The following is a 26,404-nucleotide window of genomic DNA, read 5'->3' on the forward strand; positions in this document are numbered from 1 at the left end:
AAATCATTAGAGAATATTTTCATCGTATTAACCCTCTTAACCCAAAAAAAAAAAAAATCCCTGTTCTCAAATTAGGTGAATGGGCTATTATATTCCATCACTATGTTGTTTTCTAAGAAGTACTATGTAGATATTCAAATATCTCAATTCTCAAGCCATATTGTCCATTCCTCTACATGATTATAGCATGTTTATGTATTTAAATCATAATGTCTAGATTAGCAAAAAAAAAAAAACAATTGTATAGTTTATATGAATTTCATTAATAATATGAATAAAAATAAATTTAATTAGGATAAGGTCTATCAATCTATGTAATTTATTAAGGTCAATCAAATTGACTACAACTAGTCCAACTCGAGCACATTCATAACTATCCGAGTAAGTCCTCAGTTTAATAACATTTGAAACCTATCGGCCTGAATGTATGAGCAATGATGTGCTCCTAAGATTCTCACCTATAAATCTAAACATTACCCCACAATTGTCACGACACTAGAAATTTCGAGTAACATCCCGAATTATGTCCAACCAAGATTGAATACAAAACCTAATTCTATGTTACAATCAAGGTAACAAACTAATATAAAAAATTTAAAAAAAAAAATACTAAAACTTTTTTTTCCCTCAAAATTTAGAAACATTTACTTGCGAATTGAAAACTTGATGACCAATATCATACTAACGTCTTTCTAATTTCTTTGTTTACAAGAATTTATTATTAGTACTAGTCATACAATCAATTGCTTCATCACTAATGTATAATAATATGAGTTAAGAGTCTTATAACTCAACAATGTTGCCTAATTCTCTCGTAAAAGACAACTTGGGCTTGATTGAATCCTCCATTCTCCACTTTAATGTAAGCAAGAATAATAATAATAATAATAAAAATATATATATATATATATATATATATATAGTTATGGATAAATCAAGTTCACTCCCTCAGGGCTTTCTCAAAAAAAAAAAAAAAAAAAAAAAAGTTCACTCCCTCCGGGATATAAGAATAAAGGGAAATTATTTAAAAGGCTTTTAAATGTTTAATATTTTTTGAATATTTTTAAATATTAATCCAACAATATGGTGCTAGTAGAAGGAACAAAACGATTTATTTGATTCTTGAAAACTATCATGGAAAAAAAAAAAAAAAACTATCTTAAAGGAATATCAAAATTCAAAACACAAAGTTCTAATATTTCAAATTTATTATATTTCAAAATTACTTTCAGGCTTGGTGAGCCTATAGCTTCCAATTGCTATTGTCTCTAAAAAATTAAAAATTAAAAAGAAGAAAAAAAGAAAAAAAGAAAAAAAGAAAAGAAAAGAAATTTCATAATGAAAAGGTAGCATGTGTTATTAATGGGAAGTTTTAAATTATAGGTAAGTGTCATGAAATGATTTATAAGAGCATTATTTGACTTCTTAGGGCTCCTTGTTTTGAGAGCATCTTCAACAATTCACCAAATTTGAGCTAAAAAACCATTTTATTGTAGATTTAAAAAAAAAAATAGTTAATCACGTTTTTAAATAAACTTTTTAACAAGCTTTTTATTCTTTATGTATTCCATTTATTAAATATTTATTTATTTTTTCTTTGTTTACAATCAAAATTTTCACCACTTTTTTTTGCCAAAAGAAAAAGTATCTTGTGTTTCAGGTGTATGTAGCGAGTCTCTCACAGTATGTAGGCCGCCCCACATACCAGTAGAATCCACATACTATGAGTGTCTCGCTGCATGCACTCGAAGCATAGGATGCATTCACCTTTAAAACACCCTTCCCTAAGCCAGTAGACAAGTCATCACGCACAAGTTCAAAGACCATCCAAAAATCCATACCACCAACAAAACACCACTTCAGACGGCCAACATCCAACCCAAATTGTTAAACACATTCCAAATCAAACCCCAAAAATTGCCACTAGCCACCACAACTCACTCTACCGCCAAAAAACTAACTCCAAGCTCAAACACCACCAAGAGCCACCAATGCTGTTGTGAAGCAAGATTGAGGGATAGTTTGGTATTGCATTACCAACCCCCATAAAGAGGTGGAAAGATCATATGTTTGGTCAAATCTGAAAAGAGTATTTGGAGCCCTTAAAGCTCTTTTTTTGCATTTCTTTTGGTACTCCTAAAAAAGAAAATTATTTCCAAATTAGCCTTAAAAAGTTTTGCATGGCCTCCTTGGCCAACCCAGTAACCTCCTTCATTACCAGTCACGGTCTTACTCTGAAATATACTTTGCTTAAACATAGCTTTCGACGTGCGTAGGTTCTCTGTTGATGCTTTGGATCTTAAGCCTAGAGTTTGAGTGCAATAAGCTCTCTGTATCCATATTTCCATGCTGCATAAAGTGCTGCTTTGGTTGTTAGAATCTGGCTAGTTTCCTTATTGTTGGTGTACTAGGAGCAGCATCCTTTGTTGATGGTCTGTCCAGTGCGATTTTTTTATCGCAAAGGCGCCACCATCCCAATTTGCTCGTCAACTGCGAGTGCAATGTCCTAGAATTATTAGAGGTAAATTTTGCCACCCATAACCACATTGTTGCTCCTCGCCATTTAAGCACTCAAACTGAACCAACCCTCCCCCACCACCTCACAAAAATCAAAATCAACCCTGGGCTCCATGATATAGAATAGGTAATAATAACAACATTGACAATTAATTGGGTTGTTTGAATTAAAGTATGAAAATAAGTATTTCTTGATTAACGTACACAAGCATTTTAGTAAAACTTCTGATGCCAAAAGTTCTAAATTATAAATCTGTAAGTGTTCTTAAGCCAGCAATTTTAAGTAGGGAATGAAATTACGAAAACATATCTTTATGGTACAACATTCCTGTACAGCTTCTCTTCAAAAAAAAAAAAAACATTCCCGTACAGCTTAAACCAAGGGTACATATCATAGTTTAACATTTCTGGGAAAATACCTCAAAAAAGAAGCCTCAATTAATGGATAAAAATTCAATTAAGATGTCAGGGTAATTCCACCTTCGTAATTATTCATATGTATATTTCATAGTCTACAACCAGATTTAATCTGGAACATGGTGACCAGATTGAGTACTTCCACCAAGTAAGACATTTGCCAAAATTCTGATATGTAGCTGTTAGTTGACTCAAGGAAAATTTAAATTTCCACTCTCTGCAATGCTCGGCTTATTGGCTCTTGGAAATACTGAAGAGATATAAGTATTGCTTCCTATAAATAAAGATGCAAATTGAGCAAAATCATGAATAGTTAGATAAGATTTTTTTTTTTTTTTTTTTTGGGAACTGAAAAATGGAGAATAGAAGAGTACCTCTGTTCGAATCGTTCGACTCCCCTGATGTGGACATGTGTTCAAGTATGAATCAAATACCTCCTGCGCATTTTTCCCCTGAAGCAACATTAACAGTATTCAGTATTTTACGTTTCTCTTTTCCTCCTTTTGGCTGTTAAACTGGCAATAATAATTGCGGCTAATCATGCAAAATTATAAAGGATAGAAATTTCAAGCAAGTCCAGACTCCATTACTAAATCTAATAACCAATGCCTTCCACAATTCCTTTTCTCACGTCAAATCAAGCATAAGTGGGTTACAAGTTACAATGGATACACAAATAAGAAAAGAACAAGTGCACAGTGAGATTAAACATTCTTTTAAGTCATAAGACAGGAGTATTAAAATCCCAGTCAGAAGCATTAAAGAGAAATAAAATCATGTTCTCTGTTTTCTATTTTCTATTTTGCAGCTCTATTCAAGAAAGATAAATCTGAAAATATCTTGTTACCAAAATCCATTGGCACTTTCTGGAAACACGTTTTCCCAAACAGGAAACCAAAAAATGTTTACAGAAATTAATCTTTCATCTAGTAATATACCTTTAAATTATTGTCTTCCTCGATGCTCTCTTCCAACCCAGCAAGTCCACCAAAAGCAATCAATAGATGCCTAAAAATTATACATACAACAGATTAACAAGCATCAAGGGTAAATGCATTGAGTATATATATTATCATGATGTATACTTGATTTCATATTGCTTCAAATCTAAAACTTGGGCTGTTCTGAGAGATGGTTTTGTCATCTTTGATTCTCCAACTGCATATGTGGAGCTTAATTATAATTTAGACAATGCTAAATTGAGGGTAAGGCTGTCTACCAACCACCTCTCCCATACCCTGCAGAAAACAGGAGACTAGGTATGACCAACAATTCTAATACATATTATCCCTATTCCCTGCCTAGTTACTGCTTGATGCAATTTGGCTAATAAAATTCCCATTAAAAAATAATAATAATCTAAATTTGAATTCTAAATGAAGTTGGGAAAAATGGGATGTTAAGAACACTACAAACCCAAACATAAACATAAAGCAAGGAAATATGTTGTACCTTTATAAACAGACACTACTGAATGCCACTCACTTATCAAATCAGATCATTCAATTGCTAAAAATGCCTACTAAACAGACACTACTAAAGTTGATTTTTTTACTCACCTCTCTCTAGTTTCCTGCTTAATACGATGAACATAGAATATCGTAAAAGTGATTCTATTTTTAGCCTTTAAAAGGCTTAGATATAGATCAGAGGTTATTAACTTAAGTTGCTGAAATTTTTTCTATTGACATCATGAGGCAGCCCACTAATTGAACTATAAATATACATATGTCAGCCGGTTTAAATTTTACAGACAGAAACATTAGTTCTAGTAACCAAAGAGCAGCTAGCCAAAGGAAGTCCTACAGCATTAGTTTTAGAAGTGGCTGGCTGAACTTCTCTAAACTATTACAGTATGACGTGGGTGATGGTACTAGAGTGAAGTTTTGGAAGCACGTGTGGTGTTGGGATTGTTCCCTCAAAGAGGCTTTTCCAGAACTTTACAGCCTTAGCAGAGCAAGGGATTCTTCAATGGCGGAGGTTATGGGCTGGTCGGGTGGGCAGCTGCATTGGAATTTTCTTTTTCGTCGTTCACCACAAGATTGGGAGGAAGAATCTTTTGATCGGTTCATGGACATTGTTTACTCTTCGAAAGTGCGGGGGGTTGGCCCTGATAAGGTTTGTTGGAAGATAGCTAGGAGTAGAGGGTTTAAGGTTAGTAGTTTTTATCTCTCCTTCTACCCTCCTTCCCTTTCGTTCCCTTGGAGGTTGGTGTGGCACTCAAAGGTTCCCCCAAGGGTGGCTTTCTTCTCATGGTCAGCTTCTCTAGGTAAGATTCTTACAACTGATAACCTTTGCAAAAGGCGTATTGTTGTTCTTGATTGGTGCTACATGTGTAAGAGGTGTGGAGAGTCAGTGGATCATCTTCTGCTTCATTGTCCTTTAGCCTGGGAGTTGTGGTCATTGGTGTTTTGTTTGTTTGGGCTGCATTGGGTTATGCCTCTTAAGGTTGTTGAGTTGTTTGAATCTTGGCAAGGTAAATTTGGGCAGCATCGCAATATAGATTTTTGGAAACTTGTGCCGCACTGCTTGATGTGGTGTATTTGGAGGGAAAGAAATGCTCGCTGTTTTGAGGAATGTGAATGGTCCTTACCAGAGATTAAGTCTTTTTTCTTGCACACTCTCCTTGGTTGGAGTGTGGCTCTGTCGCATTTTTCTTGTTTTTCTCTTCCTCTTTTACTTGATCATTGTAACTTGGGTTTTTGATTTTCGCCCCCAAAGTACATCTCCAATGTACTCGGGCTGGTTTTTATTTTTATTTTTTTATTATTATTAATAAAATTTTTAGTTATCTATCAAAAAAAAAAAAAAAGAGTCCTACAGAAACTGACAAAAAATAAAACTTTTTTTTTGATTGATACTTACACATGCTCCCAGAAGACCTTTGAATGACCTCTCCCTCCACTTTGCTCTTACAAGGAGAAAGTGTCACTCGGGCTAGAGCCCAATGGACTCAAAAACACTTTTTTTTTCCCAATAAGTTATAAACAATCTTATTTACAGTCAAAACCAAACAGAAACATACCTGAAAGTAGGTATGGTCAGATCTGATGAATTAACAATCAGACCATGCTCTGAGGTACCAATTAAATGGTCATAGCCACCCTGTGAATATAAAATAAGTTGATAGAGAAAGGCAATCAATGAAGGGTTACCAAGAAACAATGCTAAAAAGAAAGGGGAAAAAGGGAAAAGATAAAGAGGAAGAATGAGGATGAATACCTTGTATGGGCAATCCTTAAATACTGAACTCAGATTGGAAGCATATCGAACTCTATACCCCCAATACATTCCTGATTCTTCCCTAGGCTTGGAGGGTGAGGCAATTTCACGTGGTAAATCTAGATTAATGCAATTGTGGATCATAAACTTCAGTAATAACACAATTTCTTTTCCCAATTACAGGAAGATGATGCATGAAGGCTTAATAAAAATGAAACTTTAGGGAAAAAGAAAAAGAGAAAAAAGATCACTGTATTCTAATGCGATGGCAGATGGAACTCACCACCAATACTTTATCCAGATGCTAGCAGGTGGGGTGAATAAAATGAATGCCAAACCAACTTAACTACAATTTTTTTTTTTTAAAAGGCAAACCAACTCAACTACAATTTAGTTCCAAGAAAATGAATAGGTTGCACAAATGAAGGAAAAAGTTGAGATATGCAAGGAATTAAATGATCAATAAAAATGGTCCACATGACTCAGCATTCAGCAAACAAATTAATATGATTAAGAAACCGCTTAGACAAGTTAGAAATATCTACTCATTACCAGTATCCAGGTTGCGGTTGGTTCCCATAGCTACAGTAACTCTTGTTCCAGGTTCCACTACTTGGTCAATAACAACATGCTGCATAAATTACCAATGAATCAATATTTCTTTTTTATTGAAAAGTTACATGCACACCTATTAGGTCAGGAACCTCACCCTCCACCCTATTCTTACCAGGAGAGGAGGTTCCATTTGAGGTAAAACTCATTGACACCAGTGAATCAATAAATGAACAGATTTTTGGAAAACATTATATATCCTTTTATTTTATTTTATTGGGAAAATGGGATGGGGGGGAGGATTTTCCAATCTTCAAAGGCAATGTGCTACCAAAGGGAGTCAGCACATATCTTCACTTACCGGTTTTAGCAAAGATTTAAAGGTCCGTATACTACCTTGCCAGCAACCCAATGCTAATGAATAAAGACAGCAAAAAACTAAATGAGACATGGCAAACATACACGAACAATGCCCCTTGACCAGCCCACTCACCATAAATCAAACTCAACGAGCAATCCAAGTTGTTAATATGGATGAAAAAATTAGGGGGAAAAAACAAGTGGGACCATTATACATGAAATGTGTCCTGCAGAACCACAGCAACAGTGGAAAGAGCAAATAGAACTATCCACTACCCCTACAGACAAATGTGTACAGCCACACAAGCGCACACACACACCCACAGAACTATAGTCTACTTTGAAATAGCGTATTGGCTTTCAAGTAAACCAGGAAGTAGACAGGACTAAACTCCAGGAATTAAATACAGATTAATGTTACAGGATTACAGAGCTCAATTGTTGAAACTCATGACATTATCATTTGTTTATCACTGCTGGATTCATTTGGCATGATCATAAAAGTTCATCAATTGTTTGCCATCATGAGTCACATAGGTCATTTGACATCCAGATACTAGATGACTGTGCCCATAAATTGATGCGTGGAAAAATATTGCACAACTGTCTATAAAAATTTATTTTGTTGATGCCAAATAGAGGGGGAAGAAACAATTAATTAATAACAATTGAATAAAAAAGTTTTAGGCCAAGCAAAATTTGACCGTACCTTATGTAGACCCACATCAACAAGTGTTCCCGAGTCTAGAGATCTTTCTTTTAGTGTGACACCTACAAAGTTAATTCAAGATATCAAAATTTCAGGCATACATCTAATACTATGGATTGAAGGAAACAAACATGGTCATTGAAACTAACATTGTCAATAGTTTCAAGCTAGCTCTCCAAAATCTAGAAGAAAAACATCATACAACACAATCATGCAATGCACAATGTTCCCTCAATTAAAAGCAAACATTTTCATCCTTGTTAAATTCATCTTAAGTAAAATTCAACAATCTAAACATCCAATTCCATCCATCTTAAGCCACATCTTTGGTCAAATTAACTCCCAAGTTCTTTCACAATTTCTCTTTCTCTTTTAGATTCTTTGACCAGACACACTTTTTTTTTAATTGGTAAGTTACACATGTAGCCAATACATCTTGAACCTATGACCTCACCCTCCAACCATATAACTTATAACAGTAGGAGGTGCTAGTTTAGCTAGAGCTCATTAACATTTCATACAATCTTGGTATGATACTCAACGTCTTTTTACCTCTATAATACACTATTAACATTGCGGATATTTCCAAGTATTTAAATTCAAAAAGCACATTAATTCACTATCAATCATCGAAAATGTAACCAATCCCCACAAAATTTACATTTGTTAACTAAATTATCATTACCTTCTCGATAGGGAGCCCACTCATGCTTACGCAAATGGTGCGGAGCATCAAGTGGTGGCAACACACCCTGCCAAAAAAAAACACAACACAAAACAAACTTCAATTTACCCACTACACACCAATACTCAACTAAACAAAATGCACTTCAATTTATCCAAAAAAAAAAAAAAAAGGCATCAGTACCACATATCTCAAGCTATTATGCTTCGGGAACAGAGCTCTCCTCAAATATTGAGGCGTCTCAAGATACCGCAAGATCCTAATAAGAAAAGGCGCACCGGTTTCGTTCTCATCTGAACTATCCAATTCAGTAACACTGTAATCATTCACTGAATCACTCTTGTTATCAAACACCACCACCTGTTTGTTTACACAAATAACAACAAAAATTGAACAATTTCTTTCATTGCAATCCAAAATATGAACAAATTAGAAAAAAAATGCATAATCTTCAAACCTCATCGATTCGGAAAATCGTTGCGGCACGAGCTATCTGACCAGCCAACTGAGAAAAATAAAAAACAAATAAATAAATAAAGATAATATGATATATATATATATATATATATAGAGAGAGAGAGAGAGAGAGAGAGAGAGGGAGAGAGAGAGAGGTACGCGAGTGGCGAGTTCGAGGGATTGGGCGTTGTTGATGATGGAACCGGCGAGGGCTATGGTGACAGTGGGTATTTCCTTTGCTTCTTCTTCTTCGTGGTCGTTGTCTGCTTTGTTATGTTGTTTCTTTTGCTTTTTCTTCTTCTTCTTCTTCTCGCTATCGTGAGAGTCGCCATTAACAACGAGCTCGACTTCATTTTGTGGTTGTGGTTGTGGTTGTGGTTGTGGTTCTGGTTGGGATTCGGATTCGGCTTCGGCTTCAGCTCTCGCTCTCTTTTTCTTCTTCGCCATTACTAATTAATGTGGTGTTTGAAGCTAGTAGAAATTTAGAAACCGCGCCTAGTTTGCAAGGGTTTTGAGTTTCAGCTTGAGAGTTTTTAGACTTTCGAGTGAAAGGGTTTAGGCCAAAGCTTATTTTCTTTGTTCATTTTGCCTAAAATTTTAAACTAGACGTTTCTCCAAAAAAAATAAATAAATAAACTAGAAATTTTTTTAAAAGATATATATATATATATATATATATATATATAGGGTCATTAGAGCTTATATACGAGCAATAAAAATAAACCCTTTAAAACAAAGAATTACTAAATAAAAATCAAGTCGATCTCATTGAATTGGAAAGTAATAATAGATAATGAACTTAAAAAAAAAAAAAAAAAAGATCTATTTTGATAAATAAATAAATAAAAACTCAACTTTAACTAATGCATTTCTTGTACTCATTAATGAAAGTGGGACCCAAAAATACCAAACAAATTATTAGCTAGAATTGAAAATTTTCGAGCATATACTTTTCAGGGGTCATTTTGGCAATTGATCGGTGCTTGTTTTATTATCAAGTTAGAAAAATTATTAGATAATTCTATGACATGGTACTCATTCTCCTTACATTTATGACAGAATATACTATGAATTTAATTAGTGAAATTCATCATAAATATAAGAGGAGGAACTACTACATCATCATGCTCTGGGAACACCTCATTACTTATCAAGTTGTATTGCAAAGATAAGCATGATAGAATTACAATTCGCTTCGCTTGTGGGCTTTATTAGTATTAGTATTAGTATTGAAATTAACTATCTTTGCAATTAAATTTAACACATGCACCAATCCTGCCTTGTTTTACTACATTGATTTCTGTTTGCAGGACAATGTTATGTTACGGGCTGCAGATTAAGATGAAGCATATACATAGATTATAGAGAAACTAATAGATGTGTTGACCATCTAGCCTAGCTACAAAGCCTACAATGGGCGCTCAACTTTTATACCCTTTTGTATCTTCTGGCATTCTCCATGATCTATGTATTTTGATTACCTATGGAACATCCAACAAAATGTCAATTATAGAGTTGTGTAATATATAATGTGATGTACCATTGTATGTCTACTAATTTGGTCCTCTAATTCAATTTTATCCTTCGACTATTAATTGTGTTTATTTAAGCTCTCGTGTAAGGAAGATGCAGAGGCTATTTTAAGGATACCACTGAGCAGAAGGCAGGTAGTGGACTCGGTGATGTGGCTGCACACAGCAAGGGGAGTGTATTATGTGAAATCAGGTTACTATGTGGCAACATAGGTTCTTAGGGGGGCGGATTGGACAGAAAGTTCAAGAGGGGTGTGTGGTTCTAAAGTCTGGGCAATGTTATGGAAGCTCAAGGTCCCAAATAAAATCAAGGGTTTTGGCTGGAGGGTATGCCAAAACATTCTTCCTACCAGAGATAATTTAGTCCATCGACGAATTATGGATGATGACACATGTGAACTCTGCAAGAGTACTTCAGAAACAGTGATTCACGCCTTATGGGAGTGTGGGGTGGCGAGGGATGTGTGGGCTAGCAGCCTTGTGAAGCTACAAAAATGTGTTGGAGGTCAACAAGATTCAATGCAATTATTTGAAGAGATGCAAGGCCGGCTGACCAGGGAAGAACTGGAGCTATTTTTAGTCCAAGCCTGGCTCATATGGTCCCAACGAAATAGGATTTCACATGGAGGCAAGCTTCAGTCACCAACCCAACTGAACAAAAGAGCACTTGATCTTCTAGCAGAGTTTCGACAAGCACAAGAACAGCTAACAATAGTCAGCAGATGGTGTCCTCCACCGACTTCAAGGTTTAAACTTAACTTTGATGCAGCCATTTTCCCTGACCTCAAGTGTTCTGGTATAGGAGCTATTATTCGCAACAAAAGAGGTGAAGTGATGGGTGCCATGTCCGCCAAGGAGCAACAGGTACTGGACAGCACTGAAGCCGAAGTACTTGCTTGCCGCAGAGCTCTTGAATTTGCCATTGATATTGGATTTTCAGAGCTAGTGATTGAAGGAGACAGTGCGCAGGTGCTGAATTCACTAAGGTCCACTGCTACAAATCTGTCTCGGCTTGGTCATATTTTTGCTGATATTCAATGTTTAATGGCTGGCTTACTGTGGGTAGAAGTCGAACTGGTGAATAGGAATGCAAATGGTGTAGCACACTCCTTAGCGCGTTATGCAAAAAATATTGTTGAAGATGTATTTTGGTTAGAGGATTCTCCTCCACCAGTCTTGGAGGCATTGTATGTTGATTCCCTTCAATTTTAATGAATGAAAGTTTTGATGCATTTTCAAAAAAAAAAAAAGGCTCTCGTGTAATAGTTTTGCAATATACACTCAACTTTCAAAGTTAAATCAATTTCATTCTTAAATATCGTTCTCATTTAAATTTTATCAAAAGGTAATAAATGTAACAAATACTACATTAAAAAGATTTTTATTAGACAATGTAAAAATTAATCATTTCAATTATAATTCATTAAAATTTAAATGGAGAGGGATCCCTATACCCTATGATATTATCTATATATATATATATATATATAACCGAAGCTTTCGAAGCTTCCACAATTTTCCACGTCAACACAATTTTTAAATATAATATAAAAACAAATTAAAAAAAAAAAAAAAACATAAAAACTGATGCACGGGAAATTCAGCCACTAAGTAGTAATATATAAATCTCATAAAACCTAAACTTGAACGTAAGGACTAAATGGTTGAGAAACATTGTTAAAATTCACAGTTTTAAGTTATTTATTTATTTTTTAATTTTTTTAATTTTTAAGTCAACAATGATAATCAATGTCTCTTGGATCGCCTTCAATGACTTCTGTTTTGAATTAAAATCTGTCTCTTGGGTGGCTGAATTAAAATTTGTTATGTATTTTTCAATGACTTCTTTGGATCGCCTTTTCAAAGGGTCTATTGAGTGGACTCATAATCTCAATAATTTTCTATAGATTATGCTATTTTACCATGTTTTCTTTTTCTTTTGTAGCATGTAGCTTATCCAAATTTGGACAGTTCCACCTTTCTTTGGTGTCTATGATAGTCATGGAGGTTAGCATATGGCTTTTATTTATTTTTCCATATTTTTCTCCCATATCATTAAAAATTTCTTCCAATTAAAATTCCTTTTTGAATTGAAGTTTTTGTCCTTTTTTTTTTTATGGTGTTGGCATCTTTTTCAGAATTAATACATTCTTTCGGGCGATATTTAGATTTGCTTATGAATCTTTAAATTGTTTGGCCTTTCAAAAGTTTAAACTTTTAAATTTTTGGATTATTTTTTGCAAAATCTAAAACTATTTGGCAGATTTCAACAACTATAGAGTATAGCCATGTAACTTTCTTTTTAGGTTAGCCCATCTTTCTTTTATATATTTCTATTGTATGGTTTTATATATTTTTGTTTTGTTTCATTAATTTCTAACTCTGGATCCTCTGATTTTTTTTTTTTTTTTTTTTTTAACTCATTGTAACATTGAATAAAGTGAAAATATTTAACATTTGTTAACTATACGGTGCATCGCATGACTTCGGTTTAATATATATATATATATATATATACATACATAGATTAGAAATCCATATAAAATACTTTTGCCGACTTAAGCAATCGAAGTCCTAATTGGATGCTTATAAAAAAAGTCCTACTTGGATTCCATAATTATGCTCCATGGATATATATATATATATATATATATATAGACACACACATGTTTTGTGCCTCAACATTGGTTTTGTAATGTAATTAAGGTTTCTCCTTGTGGTGAGAGAGCTCTTTAGAGTTTGGGTTTTGTGAGAGTATTTTGATACTTTCTTTGTAAATTACATCTTTTCCTTGAATCATACAAATTTGTGTATTCTTTTATACACAAATACATGAGAGAGAGAGAGAGAGAGAGAGAGAGAGAGAGAGAGAGTCAAACTTAAATTCAAACTCAAAAGTTGATCATTTATCTCCAAATTTGCAAGGTTAATCATGAACATTATAAAAGCAGTGCAAACCCTAAATTTTTTTTTTTTTTTTTTTAAAGCTGAGTATAGGTATAAGCTCTTTTTCTTTTATTTTATTCTCCTCTGCTTTGTTTTAAAAAAAAATTATTTTATGGTTTTTCATCGTTTAAAGTTTAGACCTGTTAAAATTTAAAACTGATTGTTTTATGGGTTTGTATACTTTTTTCTTTTTCTTATATTTCTCTTTTGAATTGTTTCAATAACTTATTCTTTAATTATATATCTTTTTTGACATTTTGGAAGTTTTAACATCTAAATTTGTGTTAGTTTTTGTAATATTTGAACATGTTTAACAGATTTTAATAACTATATCAGGTATTATTCTTTTGAAGGTAATCAATTTTTCTTTTATATTTCTCTATTGTGTAATCATATACATTTTTTTTTTTTCAAAAATTTATAGGAAGTAAATTTTATGATTCTTTAATATTTTTTAGTATTTTAAAAGTTTTAACATCTGAATTATTCTTTTGATGGTAACATGTCTTTCTCTTATATTTCTTTGTTGTGTGTGTGTGTGTGTGTGCGCGCGCGTGCGTGTGTGTATAGGCTTTGAATCTTTTGATTCCTTTCAATAGTTATAGTCATGGATTATTCTTTTTAATGTAATCCATCTTTCTCTTATATTTCTTGCATATTTAGTCATACATATTTTGTTTTGTTTCAATAATTTCTAAGTAGTGAATCATCTAATTCGTTAATATTTTTTGGTTTTTCAAAAGTTTTAATATCTGAATTTTTGAGTTATTTTTTTGCAATATCTGAAACTATCTGACAAACAAATTTTTATAAGCCATTGCAAGTTCAAGCAATGGCTTATTCATCAAATTGTAACACAAATTGAAATCATACAAGAGCAAATCATGCAATGGTGTAATTTCTTAATCAATTTAAGATTTTATAAAATTATTTTAATTTACCTCACAAATAGGTAAGTTCCCGTGCATAACACTGGTTAGCGACTATTGTATATTTCAATTGCTTCTTTGTATTTATTCTTGAGGTTTGGATATCAATCTTCAAGTACTAAACAATTAAAATTCAACAATAAAACTTAGATAATAAATAATCAATAGCTTATTGCTACGCACACTATGAGTTGTGAGATCACAACTTCAATAATATTCTATATACTCTCAATAGTAGATTTTAAATCACTTTTGAAAGAACTGGGATTTGTCTCAACTTTTTTTTTTTTTTATATGAACTTTTGGTCTCAAATTTAGCCATTTCTTTGTTTTGGATTACAGGTTTGGCCATATAGTGGATCACACTAGCATTACATCGGTTCTTTATCTTAAAGATAAAGCTTCTATTTCTACCGCAAGAACTATTTAGATATGTATCCCTTGCAAGCATACATGAAGTTAAATTGTCTTTTAATATATGCATGCTTTATTATTTTCCAATAGTTTTTCCATGCATCGCACGGATTAGCGACTAGTTTACTTTATTTTAAAAGTTGCGAGACATTTTAAAATTTTAAATCAACACAATTGATAGTTGAGAAATCAAACTGAACTTTGTGACTTTATCATGTAGCTGGAGGACAAAATTAGTAATTTGACCCCAAAAAAAGAATCAGTATGGGAAAATGGAAGAAAATTTTACTCCAACATGCGAAGGACAAGGACTATCCTGATTAACTAACCAAAATTTTACATAGCACTAGCAATGTAAAAGCCTAAAAGGTTATTCTTCCCTTTTTCCTTATCTGGCTTTAAGTGCATAACAGCAACCTCAAATATCATTCTTTCATGTTTCTCTCGTTCTAACTTGCATTATAGCTTCACCTCAATTGCCAAATGGTTAATCATTCCAAGTAAGTTCTTGTCTTTGAGATAGTCCCTCAGAAAAAACCATCTTGTGCAATGGAGATATCTCGGATCAAGGACCACTTTGTCCCTCATGACACCAATTTCTTCCTCTCACAGCACCATAGGAGTCTGCTTGTAAACCATGATTCTAGGTTCAGTTCAAGCTTTCCGCATTTGCTTAGGCTTACTTCCATTGCCATCTGCACCATACATCTTGAAGCAGCTTCTTACTCTTCTAGTACTAAGGAGCCAGACCAGATATACATCTATATTTGGGTGGATATTACTTGAAAGAAGAGAAAATAGATGGTACAGCACTTCAAAAAACAAAAGAAAACAAATATAATCATTACTGAAACACTAAAACCTTTTGATTCAAATCAAGATTCAACTTTACATGAGCTTCTATTGGTATCAAAATCTAAGAAAACTATAGAAGTGTTATCCTTTGTACGCAATGTTCTAGCCTCACTCAACAAATAATTAGCAATCTTCTCTGCTGAACTCTCATCTGTTGAGTATCTCTCCCTTGTCTGTCAAGAACAGAAATTTATAGATATATTTAAATGACTTGGGTGATAATACCTGAAGAAACTTTAAATCTTTTTTTTTTTTTTAAGTCATAATCCACAGAGAAACTTTAAATCATGTAACAAGATAATACCTGAAGGACTAGTTGTATTGCCCTCTTTGCACCAATGACATCCCAGAACCCATCACTGTGATTTTATTACAATCCAGTTACATTTCCAAAATTTTCATAATTATTAAATATATACATATACAAAATAGGCTATCATTGAGAGAGAAAAATATATAAGATCAATTTTTATAAAGTACTTTGAAATGAAAAGGGATTTGTTCAAGAGAAGGAAACAACTAATATGATGATCACATTCAAATAAATCTTTTTCTAGTCAGTGAGTTACACGCTCAAAAGGTGGGTCTTAAATGCATAACCTTGCCCTGTACCTTACTCTTAAAAGGGAGGGAGTGCCATTTGAGCTAATCCTAATTGGCCATGAAAATTTAATATCCAAAATAAGGCCATCAGTTGGATCAGCCAACAATGAGCTGAATCAGGAACTAAGGCATAAATTATCATAGAGACAATTATTGTCAAAACTGAAGCCAATGAGATCTGCCTCAAATGACACTTCCTCCTCCCACAAGAATAAGTGGAGGGTGAGGTCATTGGTTCAAAACCCATTGGGTGTGTGTGTAACTTACCAATATAAAAATTTATTGCTGAAACTGATGCAGTGCACAAGAATTACAAAGACAAGGATCAGAAGCACAATAACCTGGCCAGTAGTGCAAACGTCCCACTAGCTTGATTGATATGTACAACTTGACTTATATAAGGCATTGAACTGAAGCGGGAATCCTGTTGTTTAAGAAATTTGTCTCCAAGCATTCGGCCAAGGTTCAAACCTGAACCAGGGAAGAAAAAAACCTTGAGCAACTAACCATTACTTATTTATGTAATTGACAAAAAAGTTGAAGTAATTTTGCCATTACCACAGAGACGAGTTTCCCCATCTCTCAATGGTTCTCCTGTTTCTTCAATTCGAAGTCTTTCAGAATAACTAGTTATTCTATGGTCTTCGGTCATCTTAATCTGTTTTCCATCAACACTGCCAAACAACGGGAAAAAAATTATACAAGAGGCAGAGACAAACACAACATGACAAAATCACAAGCAAAAAAATTTCAACAGTAATACATGTAATGTTATGTGTGGATGCTAGTCATTGTAATATAAGAAGATAACATCTAACGATAATATGATGTGATTGTTAAGATGTTAAGTTGATAACCACCAATGTCCAGTTATATTCTACCACATTCAAATTAAACATTTCATTTCAGAAAAGAATGGATATATAAATTCAACAGGTCCTTGTCATAAGAATAGCGAAAATCATAGTAACCATATTAACCATTCCAAAGAAGATAAAAGCCAAAGACCCCTAACTTCCATGCTTGCCTACCAAATTCCCCATCCAATACACTAGCATACAAGTTTTGATCATATGTTTACCTAACAACCCTATGCATGAAATAATGACAACATGAACACATACTTCATAACACAAGCTGAATCCCCAACATTTGCACATTGCGCAAAGAAATTTTCATCACCATCAGTCCATACCAGAAGCACCGTTGCAGTACAACCCTGTAACGAATTGATTATTATGATGTGCAAACCACAACCTTAAATTAATAACAAAACAAACATTTAAAAGGAAGATGGAATAATCCTTTTCACGCAAGGTGTGGTCACCAAATAAAAAATACCAATCGAATGAAGCCTACAGTTTATCATGCAGTTAAATAGTTAGATCCATTATCCAAGTTGCTACTGCAATTAAATATCATATCACACTAACGAAAAAAGGAAACAAAATAGAGAAGCTAACATCACATAAATCTACAGAAGAGGTACCTTTTTTCTTTTTTCTTTTTTGTCTTTTTCTCTTGTATAGAAAGATCTCTCTCGCTCTCTCACACACACTCCAGGTGAAAGAAGTTTATAGCCATCTAGGTGCATGCATATGCACAGATTCAATTCCTTATGATATGCATTTGAAACAAGTTCTTGCTAATGGTAAAAGGAGAGCTTTGAATGTAAGGGCTGTTCTTATTTTTACCAGAAGGATTTCAATCCCCTGGCCTCCCCCCAAAAAAAATCTCAGTTAAGGTTCTTATTATTAATTATTATTTTCTAAAGAGAAATAGCATATTTCTTCTATCTGCTTACCAACTTCTACGCAAGCATGATGGCTGAAATTTGCGACTCTCTATAACATCAAAACACTTGACAGCTAGGTTACTGCAAAATGTTTAGCCAAACAGAAGGAAAATTAAATTTGACTACAGGAGAACAAGAAACTACCTCATAATTATGATTCATGCATGCTTCTGTCTGAGAGAATGCATCCCTCAGAACATCGGAAGCATCACGTAGTGATAAAATCCTCTCTCTTTTTAGTGAATCCGACAAAATATCAGCAACCTTCTCAGGTAAAATTCTGTAGAAGAAAATTATTAACAGTCATTACTAAAGTATTGGACAACAGCCAAGTACCACAAAAGCATAACATCTTGATGCACAATATTGAAAAGCAAGACCAGGGGCAGACTAATTTTTGAGAGGGGGGGGGGATTTGAAGAATTGCATCTCAAAGGGCATCATATGTGAGGGCAAAGGATTGTTTCAGATTCACTATCTTCAAAACCCATCATATTTTGAACCTAACCCAATCCCCCAACCACAGATTGTTGCAGTGTCAAGTCAGTTTTTGCTGTTCGCAAATATGCCCAGGTTCAAACAGATATTCAGAAAATGCATAACTCTGCAGTAGCTTTCACTCTCTCTCTGTAACATTTATGCATGTATGTATATGTATTTATGCATGTGTGTCCTGACATTTTTTCTTATTCAAACAGATGGCCAGAAATTTTGGAAAAGTAAGATGCATGATGGCCTACTATGAGATGTGGCAAGGATCAATTCAAAGAGGAGGTTCTTTTATGGTCTGGTGCTGATCGCAGCCAACCCTAGGGGCCGAACCCTAGTGGTTTTCCCCTGCTTGGTGCTGAATCCTAGTGTCCATGCTTCTTTTTTTTTTTATAGGTAATCAGAAAACTTATATTAAAGAGGGAAAATAATAAATGAGAATTACAAGATGTTCATGATGATGAACAACAACACAACAGCAACACAACACAACACAACACAACACAACAGCAAGAGAGAAGTTAGGAAACTAAGCTAAGGAAAGGCATAAACTCAGAGAGAGAAGAACACTCAGTAAAACCCCAACAACGAGACCACTCCATTAGATTGTGTTGGCATAAAATCTTTAACTCCAACGTTTTCTCTTTATCTTCAAAAGATCGACGATTTCGCTCCAACCACACAATCCACATTAAGCACCCTGGAACCAAATTCCAAATCTCCGAATTATGCTTCCCAAACCATTGATGCCAGCTAGATAACAAACCCGCCAACGAACCTGGCATAACCCAATGAATACCAAAAGCCTGAAGCAAGAAAGCCCATAGGGAATCAGTAACAGGACAATGCTACCAACTCCCCATCACAGTAACACATACAACACCAATTAGCCAAAGGGCGACCCTTAAGCATTAGATTATCCAAAGTGAGGATCCGATCATGTGCAGCAGAACACAAAAAGAACGCCACACGCTTAGGAATCTTTGGTTTCCAAACACCCTTCCAAGGAAATAAAGAATTTGAGGCACCCCGAATCTCATGGTAGTAAGACCGGGTGTCGAACTTTCCATCCCCTTTTAGCCACCAGCAAAGAGTATCTCTCCTATCATCCCAAGGAATTCGAGGTTGGATAAGCTGAAATAGAGAATAAGAAGTAGCCAAATCCCAATCTTCAAACACTCTATAAAACCTTAAATTCCACACTCTAACAGTACCCCCTTCTGGAGCCCACAAAACCTCAGAGATGCAAGCATCCTTGACCGCTGAACATGCATAAAGCTCAGGATAGCAATCTTTTAAAGAATTCTCACCAATCCACCTATCATGCCAAAAGCGGATACGAGTTCCATCACCCACTGCAAAGGACAAATGCTTAGAAAAGCTCTCCCACCCTTCATTAATGCTTCTCCAAAGACCACACCCATGAGCCCTCCTGCAGACTTTAGTGCACCACCCCCCTTGACCCTCACCATATTTTGTGGAGATAACTCTCTGCCAAAGATGGGTAGCTTCATGACCAAATCTCCACAGCCAATTCCCTAAAAGCGCTTGATTAAATGACAGCACACTTCTTATCCCCAAACCGCCCCTCTCAACGGGAGAACACACCTTATCCCAAGCCACCAACGGATACTTGAAACTCCCCTCAGAAGACCCCCCTAGAAAATTCCTCTGAATACTTTCCAATCTAGCTGTCACAGCTTCAAGAACAGTAAAGAGAGATAAAAAGTACGTAGGGAGACTTGATAAAGTACTCTTTATTAGCATGAGCCTACCACCTTTAGATAAATAGAGACGCTTCCACATAGATAGCTTCTTCTCCATTTTCTCCAAAATAAGATTCCATATCGCAGTTGACTTAAAAGAAGTTCCCAACAGCATCCCCAAATATTTCATAGGCAACCTGCCCACTCTACATAGAAGAATATTAGCCAAAGCAACTATATTATTCACCTCCCCAACAGGAACGATCTCACTTTTCTCGATATTGACCTTCAACCCTGTAAAAACCTGAAAAACAAGACAACACCAACCTTATGGGTAGCAACTGTTCCCTAGAGGCATCACAAAATAAGATAGTGTCATCAGCAAATAAAAGATGGGAAATAAGCACACCAACAACGTTTACATCTCCCACATGGAATCCCTGAAAAAGATTACACTCTTCTATCTTCTTCAAGAGTCTACTTAGAACCTCCATTATCAAAAGAAACAATAGCGGGGATAGTGGATCCCCTTGTCTCAATCCACGCGAGCATCTAAAAAAACCTTCAGGAGATCCATTTACCAGGACAGAAAAACGGACAGACGTAACACAAGCACGCCAACAACGTTTACATCTCCCACATGGAATCCCTGAAAAAGATTACACTTTTCTATCTTCTTCAAGAGTCTACTTAGAACCTCCATTATCAAAAGAAACAATAGCGGGGATAGTGGATCCCCTTGTCTCAATCCACGCGAGCATCTAAAAAAACCTTCAGGAGATCCATTTACCAGGACAGAAAAACGGACAGACGTAACACAAGCCTTAATCAATATCAAGATCTTCCCAATTCACATGATCATAAGCTTTTTCAATATCAAGCTTGCATACCACCCCTGGACTTCTGCTCTTCAACCTGCTGTTCAGGCATTCATTTGCAATAAGCACTGAATCCAAAATTTGCCTTCTGCCAACAAACGCATTATGAGTCTCAAATATGAGCTTGTCCAAAACCACCCTCAACCTATTAGCCAACACCTTAGACAACAGCTTGTACATGCTACTCACCAAACTGATGGGACGAAAATCCTTGATATTAACGGCATTACACTTCTTAGGAATTAAAGTGATAAACGAAGCATTCATAGACTTTTCAAACCCAGAGTGTCGGTGAAAATGAGTGAAAAAATCCATAACATCCTTTTCCACCACACTCCAACAAATGTGGAAAAAAGCTATGGTGAAACCATCAGGACTAGGGGCTTTATCCCCCTCCATCTCCCTTAAAACCTGGGTGACTTCCTCCTTCGTGAACTCCTTCTCTAATGATAACCGCTCACCCTCTTCGATACAAGCAAAATCTAATCCATCCATAGTGGGATGCCCCACCTCAGTTTTCTTAAACAATCCTTGATAGAAAAGAACTAACTGAGAGCGAACATCAAGCTCATCCTCATAAAGAATACCATCCACCTCAATCATTTTAATTTGATTAGCATTTCTATGAGAGTTTGCTACTCTGTGAAAGAACCGAGTAGTATTATTGCTCTCCTTCAAATACAAGGCCCGAGACTTTTGCCTCCAGGAAATCTCCTCAAGAGAAGCCAACTGATCTACGTCACCTTTGATTTGTAGACGACGGATCTGATCCTCGTCTGAAAGACCCACCAACTTCTCTCTCGCATCTAAACCCATCAGCTCAGTCAGCAAGTTCTTCTTTCTGAAAGCCAAATCACCAAACTCCTCCCTGTTCCATTTTTTAAAATCTGCTTTCAGAGCCTTCAATTTTTGAGCCAAAATGAAGCTTGGAGAGCCTGTGAAACTGTACCCATCCCACCAATGCTTTACTCTATCAACAAAACCCTCTACTTTCAACCACATATTTTCAAACTTAAAGGCACTTCGACCACGCCGAAGTGTGTATGGATAACATAATTCCTTTGACATGAATTACATTCCTAACCATTTGAAGTTGTATACACCAGTAATTGAGTATAAAATCAAGTTCCTCAGGCTTCCATAATCACATCAATAACTTAAACACAAAGCATGAAGCAATAACTTAAAAACTTGACGTGCTGTGTAGGGGAAAAAAGCCACAAATTGCTCTATTATCTAACAATAATGCAATTTCTCAAAGAGGCAGATGACAGAGTTCAAAATGCAAAGTAACATAGAACATTTAAGATGAAGTAAAAAACTAACTTGCTAGCATATTTGGCAGCTCCTGCTCCACCATGTCCATCACAGATGCCAAATAAACCAAACTGCAAGGTGTGCATTTACGTTAGTATAGCTATATCAGGTAGACGTAAAGGATCTTCATTGAAGTAAACACAATAACTCCAAAACCTTGTCAACACCAGGAAGAGGCCATTGATAATAGCACACATCTTCCATTGGAAGCTTCTTTCCTCCTCTACGCACAGCCATTGGATCCGATGCCACACCAACTCCAAAGGGGATCTGAGACTCAGTTTGAGACGTAATGTGAACCTGATACAGTATATATCAGGTACTGATAAAAAAAGGGTAGCAATTGTGGCATTAATTACATTTTAAAATAACATAACAAAGCATTAATTATACTTCAAAAAATAATTAAATTACTTTCCTCTTTCACAGTATCATCACACAAGAAATTTAACATACTAAATATAATATATAACAAACAGAGTCCAATCAAGCCATCCATTACGTAAGTAAATTTCTTAAATCATGTCCTTAATTTTTCTTTTATACACACACACATGAAGAGAATGAAGTACAGACCTTATTAAAGGCTGGAATAGAAGCCCTAAAAACATAGATAAGTATAACAACCCAACATCATTAGCTAGACTCATTTTTCTTATTTGTCAGAACTATTATTTTTCCCTTAGTATATGAAGCTTCAAAATGTCTCTTATGTTTTAACTTTAGCTTAGTGTTTCTCATAAAATTGAATTAAGTCTCAAAAAATTTAACAGAAAAGGAATTTAAAGAAAGAGAAAAGGTGATCGCTGCAAAAGGCAAGATTAAGAATATTTCAAATGTTAGACTTTACAATGTGTCTGAATAATTCTTCAATAATTTAGAAAGTCTGTACTCCAATATTCAAATTGAAAACAAGCACACAAAATTCTATAATAAAGACTATGTAAATCAAAAAAGATAATTCAATTAGTTATACCAAAAAAAAATTATCAAAGTATCTTTCCTATATGCAAGAACTTTTTGCCCCTAGACAATATTCAATAAGCCAAAACAGCATATCAATTCTCTCCTTTCATGTATAGTCCAGTACTCCAGTTCATTGTTAACATAATTATACTTATCTAGAAAATCAATCACTATTCCATAGAATCAGAAATGAAAACTACAGTTGTAACTTGAAACAGGATGACATTAACTTACATATAATTTGGAGGTTGTGCCAAGAGTTATTACATTTCCACTTGCAAGCTCTATTGGGTCACCCCAATGTCGACTACCAGAATCAGGATGGTTGATTGACTGTGAATTTAAAAGTGTTCCATTTAGGCTACCCATGTCTATAAGTTCCCACTTCATTTTCTGAAACCAATAATGTAATTATACAATGATTAGCATAACATATACATCATAGAAGCAAAGTGGAAACAAAGTGGTAATAGTTATCATGTAGGTTTACATTTGAATTCCAGTTTATCATTGCATGCTTTCCTGACACCTCTGAATCCTTCAATAATAAATCACTTGGAGAAACCCTTCCAAGGGTCAGTGGAAGCCTAGATGTATTTGTTGACTGTACAGAACAACGAAGCCCACGAGATGGACCAGAGATAACCTCCAGGGTGAGGCAGCTTCCTGCACTTCTAACAGAAAGATATGATGACATGTTTTTCATACTTGGCCAATTACAAGAGATATAGAAATTAAACTTTTCATACAAGTGAAAGAGTTAAAAAAAAAAAAAAAAAAAAAAATTACTTTGATCTAGAATATCCTTGATCACAAACTCTTGAAATTTTTCATCTTCTAAACTCTGTCTACCATGTTTTTGGATTTCCGATATTTGGTCTGTTGACAAAGGGCGCCTAAGTGTCTGACCAAACAATAAATCTTCCGGAGGATCAGAGATTACATCTACACCCAAGCTATCACCTGGAAAGAGTAAAGAATACAATTTCGCTTTTGCTGAGGACTTAGAAGTGGAAGAGCAACTAAAGCATAACTACTAATTTAATATTGTTAAAAAGTGATACAGAGAAGGAAACATTGAATACCTCGAGTTGTATGGTGAGATACAGTGGGAAGCCTTTGTTTATAAAGGCGTCCATAAGTCCGAGGTGAACGGAAATGCCCTTCATTTTGAAGACTTGCTCCCTCCAGATCATAATCAATTCGCAATTCATTGCTTTGGTTTCGGATAAGATCCTCATCGTCTGAAACAAGGGGCCTATCTAGATCATCAACCTACCAAAGAAATAATCACAAGAAGTGAACAACATGAGAAGTTAATGTTTTTATTTTTTATTTTATTTTATTTTATTTTATTTTTTTATTTTTTTCACTCTCTTTTTTGAATTATAAGTCATATGCCCAAAAGGAAGCATGCTAAAATAAGCAGGTTTATAAACATTAACCACCACTGGAAATACAAGGAAATTTATTAAGAGTTGCACACAAATCCATAGTTTCACTTTTATGCAATGATATCAAAGTTTAAGACTAAGTTACTTGCCTTCAAAATCAACGCGAACTTTCCAATCCTACCATAGAAAATTCACTTAGCACTCAGCTAAGAGGACAACTCAAAAACCCATTAATTGTATTTATAACATTGACAGGTGTATGATATAAATCTCAAAAATAACATCGAAATGATCTAAGCTGTGATCATCCTTTCCCAACCAAAAAAAATAATTATATTAAGGAATACACATTCACATAACCAAAACTTGCATACAAAATCCCCCCCTCCCCCCCCCCAACCCCAAAAAAAATCATAAATTAATCCCAAATTTTTCGGGTCGGCTATGGATCCTCAACAGATTAGTTAGGATCGGCCACATGTATTATTTTCCTCCATTCTATTCTATCTAAATTCATACTCTCTTCTAATTCCTTAATTGACCCGTCCCAATTTATTATTTCTACTAATGTGATTTCCGGTCTTCCTCAACCTTTTTTCGTTTCATCCAAAAAACTAAGAGAATCACCAAAGTTTGCACTTTTGGACAGTTAAAAGAGTTCCTCAGCTCCACTAAGCAAACCAAGTGATCAAACTAATGTAACAGTCCAATTGCCATGAGTTGGCTCAAACACCAATCTCAACTCAATATTTCCAACATACCCAAGATACCAAATTACCACGATCCAATAATTTCACAGCTCAAAACAACATAAAAAACCTAACAATTCAACACAAAACCCTAAAAAAAAATTGCTCACACACTGATCACTCCAACAAAAACACATCAACGCATCATGAAACAAAAACTAAAACCCTAAGAAACAAAAAATGCAACGAATGTGAGTCATCCACCAAAAATTCTCAAAAAAAAAAAAAAAAAGTATTTTTTTCCCCGAATCTTATTATTTTCTCAGCAACCAAACAGAGCATTGCACAAAGATCAAAAACTCTAAACCTTTTTTTGAGGTAGCAAAAAAAGAAAAAGAAAAAATCCCACAATACCTTGATTGTGTGAGAGCGAGTAGAAGAGGAAGAGAGAAAAAAACGCCATGGCTTGAAGAAGAGAAGGATAAGGAGAAAGATGAGAAGAAGCATAACTACAACAACTACAACAACAATCACAACGACGACAACATTGCTCTCTACCATCGCCATCGTCTACGCTCTCTCTCTCTCTCTCTCTCTCTCTCTCTCTCTCCTCTCTCTCTTTCTCTCTCTCTCTTCCCACACGGATAGATAGATAAAATCAAATTGTTAATCAAGTTTTTTTGGGCTTTGCTTGCGACAACCTCGCTCTACGCTTTGAAATGGTCGCACTTTATTTTTATTTTTATTTTTTTAATTAATTTAATTTAATTAGAAAGTTTTTAGTCTCGTTCATTAATTAGGGGGTGGCATTTTCTTGGTTTTGGTGTACTCTAGATTGTGATGTGTAATATAATTAATTATTAGTTAAACTATTACAATTTTTTTTTTTTGGCCATTTGGCTTACTTAAAATTCACAACTATTAATTTAAACTCTTAATTTTTTTTTTGGCCCTAAATTCATTTTTTAATGTC

General features: G+C 34.8%; 2 protein-coding genes across 3 annotated transcripts; both read right to left on the reverse strand.

Moving 5' to 3' along the window:
• Positions 1–2,800: 2,800 nt before the first annotated feature.
• LOC115995307 (putative methyltransferase C9orf114 homolog) lies at positions 2,801–9,516 on the reverse strand. Of its 2 annotated transcripts, none has more exons than XM_031119823.1 (11): positions 9,078–9,514; positions 8,920–8,967; positions 8,646–8,822; positions 8,463–8,529; positions 7,778–7,839; positions 6,709–6,787; positions 6,157–6,275; positions 5,960–6,039; positions 3,873–3,942; positions 3,309–3,386; positions 2,801–3,208 (listed from the first exon to the last, which is right to left on the reverse strand). In XM_031119823.1, the coding sequence occupies exons 1-11, from the start codon at positions 9,363–9,365 to the stop codon at positions 3,137–3,139; spliced, it is 1,140 nt and encodes a 379-aa protein (XP_030975683.1). In that variant the 5' UTR covers positions 9,366–9,514; the 3' UTR covers positions 2,801–3,136. The 2 variants fall into 2 exon arrangements, 1 of the variants encoding a protein (XP_030975683.1); XR_004093319.1 differs by lacking the exon at positions 2,801–3,208 and adding an exon at positions 4,020–4,172 and having other exon boundaries at positions 3,372–3,386; positions 9,078–9,516.
• Positions 9,517–15,004: 5,488 nt separating this feature from the next.
• Positions 15,005–26,136, reverse strand: LOC115994737 (protein phosphatase 2C 70). Its single transcript, XM_031118970.1, has 13 exons — positions 25,846–26,136; positions 24,434–24,623; positions 24,138–24,311; positions 23,839–24,014; positions 23,583–23,741; positions 22,539–22,682; positions 22,392–22,453; positions 18,137–18,272; positions 17,322–17,416; positions 16,756–16,871; positions 16,539–16,668; positions 15,899–15,953; positions 15,005–15,767 (listed from the first exon to the last, which is right to left on the reverse strand). Exons 1-13 carry the CDS (start codon positions 25,996–25,998, stop codon positions 15,615–15,617), a joined length of 1,743 nt encoding a protein of 580 aa, XP_030974830.1. The 5' UTR covers positions 25,999–26,136; the 3' UTR covers positions 15,005–15,614.
• Positions 26,137–26,404: the final 268 nt, after the last annotated feature.

Source organism: Quercus lobata, chromosome 6, assembly GCF_001633185.2.
Source record: "Quercus lobata isolate SW786 chromosome 6, ValleyOak3.0 Primary Assembly, whole genome shotgun sequence".
Taxonomy (NCBI): domain Eukaryota; kingdom Viridiplantae; phylum Streptophyta; class Magnoliopsida; order Fagales; family Fagaceae; genus Quercus; species Quercus lobata.

Excerpts from the sequence above, each read along its gene's own strand:
- LOC115995307 (XM_031119823.1), bottom strand. The coding sequence starts at position 9,365 with ATGGCGAAGAAGAAAAAGAGAGCGAGAGCTGAAGCCGAAGCCGAATCC. Across the intron at positions 8,823-8,919 it reads CGATTTTCCGAATCGATGAG|GTGGTGGTGTTTGATAACAA; the intron begins GTTTGAAGATTA and ends GTAAACAAACAG. Across the intron at positions 8,530-8,645 it reads ATAATAGCTTGAGATATGTG|GGTGTGTTGCCACCACTTGA; the intron begins GTACTGATGCCT and ends TTTTTTTGGCAG.
- LOC115994737 (XM_031118970.1), bottom strand. The coding sequence starts at position 25,998 with ATGGCGATGGTAGAGAGCAATGTTGTCGTCGTTGTGATTGTTGTTGTA. Across the intron at positions 16,669-16,755 it reads TGGGGAAACTCGTCTCTGTG|GTTTGAACCTTGGCCGAATG; the intron begins GTAATGGCAAAA and ends TCCCTGGTTCAG. Across the intron at positions 15,768-15,898 it reads CAATACAACTAGTCCTTCAG|ACAAGGGAGAGATACTCAAC; the intron begins GTATTATCTTGT and ends TGTTCTTGACAG.